At 38.4% G+C, this 4,364-nt stretch overlaps 1 protein-coding gene across 1 annotated transcript; it reads right to left on the minus strand.

The window, feature by feature from the left end:
- Window positions 1-2,743: 2,743 nt before the first annotated feature.
- On the minus strand, window positions 2,744-3,700 carry LOC132669700 (olfactory receptor 11H6-like). The gene has a single exon (XM_078447687.2). It carries the CDS (start codon window positions 3,686-3,688, stop codon window positions 2,744-2,746), a length of 945 nt encoding a protein of 314 aa, XP_078303813.2. The 5' UTR covers window positions 3,689-3,700.
- Between the last annotated feature and the right edge of the window lie 664 nt (window positions 3,701-4,364).

The raw sequence follows: 4,364 nt of genomic DNA on the forward strand, positions 1-4,364 counted from the left end.
AGGGATGGGCAAAATGAGAAGTGAAGAGGAGTAGAAGATTCAGGCTTCCAGTTGTGGAATGAATAAGTCACATGAATAAAAGGTACACTATAGGAAGTATAGTCAGTGTTGTTATAAGTGTTATAGTGTTGTATGGTGACAGTGTGGTATGGTATACACTTGTGAGCACAGCATAACATATAGAGCTGCTGAATCACTATGTTGTACACTTAAAACTAATGTAACATTATGGGTCAACTATGCTCAAATTTAAATATATATATATACATATACATATATACATATATATATATATTGAGTTTTCTAGCCCATAAACAGGTTATATATTTAAATTTATTTACATCTTTGATTTCTCTCAGCAACGCTTTTTAGTTTTCATTGCATAGGTCTTTCACATCTTCTATCAGATTTACTTCTATTAAATATTTTTGTGACTTATATTTTTTTTTTCAACGTTTTTAATTTATTTTTGGGACAGAGAGAGACAGAGCATGAACGGGGGAGGGGCAGAGAGAGAGGGAGACACAGAATCGGAAACAGGCTCCAGGCTCCGAGCCATCAGCCCAGAGCCTGATGCGGGGCTCGAACTCACGGACCGCGAGATCGTGACCTGGCTGAAGTCGACGCTTAACCGACTGCGCCACCCAGGCGCCCCTTTTTGTGACTTATAAACGGTGTTTTTTAATACCAACATCTAATTGTTCCTAGCAATTGCATATAGAAATAAAGAGATTTTTGTATATGGATCTTATATCTTGACATCTAAAAAATCTTATTTTTATTTAATACTTCTAGTAGCCTTTTTTGTAGATTTCATTGAATTTTCTACATAATCATTTCATATCTAATGAAAGACAATCTTCTATCTAGATGACTTTTGTTTTTCCTTTGTCTGATTGCACTTTCAGTATAATGCTGAATAGAAGTGATGAGAGCTGGGGCACCTGGGTGGCTCAGTTGGTCGAGCGTCCAACTTCAGCTCAGGTCATGATCTTGTGGTCTGTGAGTTCGAGCCCCGTGTGGGGTTCTGTACTGACAGATCAGAGCCTGGAGCCTGCTTTGGATTCTGTGTCTCCCTCTCTCTCTGCCTCTCCCCTGCTCATGCTCTGGCTCGCGCTCTCTCTCTCTCTCTCTCTCTCTCTCTCTCTCTCTCTGTCAAAAATAAGTAAACGTTAAAAAAAAAAGAAGTGGTGAGAGCAAACATTCTTGTCTTGTTCCTGATTTTAGAGGAAAAGCATTCATTTTCACAAGTATGATGTCAGACTCAGGGTTTTGAAAATGTCTACTACAGATCAAAGAAGTTTCTATCCCCAGTTTGCTAAGAACTTTTCTCAGGATGGGTGTTAACTGGAATATAGTTTCATGTGTGCAGATATATTACATATTACTTAGATTTTTATGTACCAACTTGCTCATTTAACTACATTATCTAATACAATTTAAATGGGGAATTTGCTTTAAAGAAAATTTATAACTGGGAACTTGACTTTTTACCAATATAAGATTTTATGAGTCACAAATCTTCATTTCACTCCTTTTCTTTTTAAATTAATATTTCTCTTTCTTTTTTTATTTAATATTTATTCATCTTTGAGAGACAGAGAGAGACAGAGTGTGAGTGGGGCAGGAACAGAGAGAGAGGGAGACACAGAATCTGAAGCAGGCTCCAGGCTCTAAGTTGTCAGCACAGAGCCCAACACAGGGCTCGAACTCATGCATGGTAGGATCATGACCCACGCCAAAGTCGGATGCTTACCAACTGAGCCACCCAAGGTGAGATTTTTATTAAATTACAATTTTTATTAAGCCTTACCCTTAGTATATAGTATTGAGCAGGCTTCCCCAAAGTTCAGATAAAATATTCTATTGTGACCTTGAAGTTTCTAGTAATCAGATTCCTATCTCTCCAGTTTCATATACCATTTTCTTCAGGATGGCCAAAATTAACCTTTATTATCTTTGAAAAACCCTTAATTACACCTGCACTTATGTGGAATTTAATTCCCCTAGATTTATGCATGGCTTATTCCCTTACATTAAAATACCACCTCCTCACAAAAATACTCTCTGATACTCTGATCTAAATTATGCCCTATCCTACCACTACAATTTTTGTATTGATTCTCTGTTTTTCCTCTTATAGTACCTCTGGTATTATAGATCTTTGAGTTATCTGCTTATTAACTGTCTCTCTCATGATAATGTGAGTTTCACAAAGGGAGGGATATCAGAGAGGCAAATGAATGGGTGAATTAAGTGTACCAACCCCAGAAGCCAACTGACTAATTTATTTTTTGACTGAACTGTTAGGTCAAATAACCAGGGAGCAGTCATCAAATTCATCTGCATCTGTCTTCATCTCAATCTCTTAGAATCACTGGCTTTTCCTCTTTTGGGCTGTGCATTCAACTCAACCTCCCTTCACATGAAACTAACCCAAATTGTGATGCCCCTAAGTGCTAACCATTTTAAAAATGTGATCCTGTTTCCAGGTATCTTAATTATCTTGCATAGATAAAAGATAAGAAGAATGTAATCTGGTCATTACTTTATAAATGGAGGATTTCAAAATTGACTCAGGAAAAGAAACTTCTCCTACTGTCATTAGTGTTTGAGTCACCTTTAGTAATCACTGTAGCCTCCTTCACTTTTCCCAAATATATGTCACATATTTATCTAAAATAGTGGCTCTATAAGATGAGTCTGTGGATTGGGGCTGGTCTAGGTACACTAGAATGAGTACTCATTTGCTTTGACTAATTTTTGTGCACATATGAATTTTTCTCAAGGCAGCCTTCACATCATTGTTCCGGAGACTATAGATCAGTGGGTTTATAAGTGGAGTCACTGATGAGTAGAACAAGGTTACAATCTTCTGTATCCCAGCTGCATTTCCAGAGGTTGGGCTGATGTACATGACCATGATGGATCCATAGAAGAGAGACACCACAGCCAGGTGGGAACCACAGGTGGAGAAGGCCTTACGTCGGCCAGCTGCTGAAGGGACACGCAACACTGCTCTGAGAACCAGGGTGTAGGACGCAAGGATGAAGAAGAAGCTGATGAAGATAATAAGAGAGCTCAATATAGAACAGGAAAGCTCAATTCCAGGGGCAGGGATGCAGGACAGAGCCAGAAGAGGACCAGGGTCACAGACAAAGTGGTCAATGGTATTGGGACCACAAAAGGGGAGTTGTGTGATAAAATAGATAGGGACTGGATAGCAGAGGAAGGCTGTGACCCAGCAGAGGGCCACCAGGTTCATGCAGAAGTGGCTACTCATGATGTTAGGATAATGGAGAGGCCGACAGATGGCCAAGTACCGATCAAAAGCCATGAGGGGCAGTAAGAAAGTCTCAGTAATGCCCATGGAGAAGAAGAAATAGAACTGGAAGAAGCAAGCAGTGAAAGAGATGGTTTTGGTCTCAGATAGGAAGTTCTTTAACATATTGGGAACAGTGGTGTTGATGTAACAGATCTCCAGGAATGAGAAGTTGGCCAGCAGAATGTACATGGGGGTGTGAAGCCTGTGATCAAGCTTCACTGCACAGACAATGGCCCCGTTCCCCATCAGTGTCAGGATGTAGGACACAAAGAACAACATGAAAAGGAGGACCTGAATCTCTCTGGAGCACGGAAAACTCAGTAGTATGAATTCGGTCACTGTGCTGACTCCTGACATATTCATGGCTTCCTAAAGGGGTAGAGAGGAAGAAGTGTCAATGACAAAGATGACCTTAATCCTCAGGAATATTTCCTTTGTAGAGATCCCAGACTCCTTCATATTTTGTAATTCCATTAAATAAATAATATAACTATACTACTAAAGACCATCAACCTTTCAGAGTGCTGGTATGATCAGATTTTGAATCTCTGTATTCTCCCATTTCTCTTTCAGAATTTTCTCATGGTAAAAGAAAAGATCTTATGTGATAAGCAGCTTGAAGAATGTTAATGACAGTACTAACAAAAGTAGGTAAGTAAGAAAATCATGTACTTTTATCTATAGATTAAGATATATAGACCCTTAAAATTTGACACAGAATTTCAATTACTTAAATCTTTGGAATCAGAGATAAAAAAGTTAGGCATCAGAAGAGGGAGAAAGGTAACAAGGTGCAGAAATATTTATATATTTCAGTGTTATTCTGGATCAGTGTTGGAATTATAAGTTTTGGCATCCTAAGATCATCCAATAATGGAGACAAAAACATCAAACGTACCATCTATTATTCAGTGTTCATCATGGTTAAGTAAATAAAAATTTGAACTCCCAGACATCTACATAATGGCTTTCATATTGGTTCTTTTACCTGATGAATTAAAATACTTCTATAAAATTTTGGTCTAGGTTAAATCCCTAC

Source organism: Panthera onca, chromosome B3 (assembly GCF_046562875.1).
Source record: "Panthera onca isolate mPanOnc1 chromosome B3, mPanOnc1 haplotype 2, whole genome shotgun sequence".
Classification (NCBI taxonomy): domain Eukaryota; kingdom Metazoa; phylum Chordata; class Mammalia; order Carnivora; family Felidae; genus Panthera; species Panthera onca.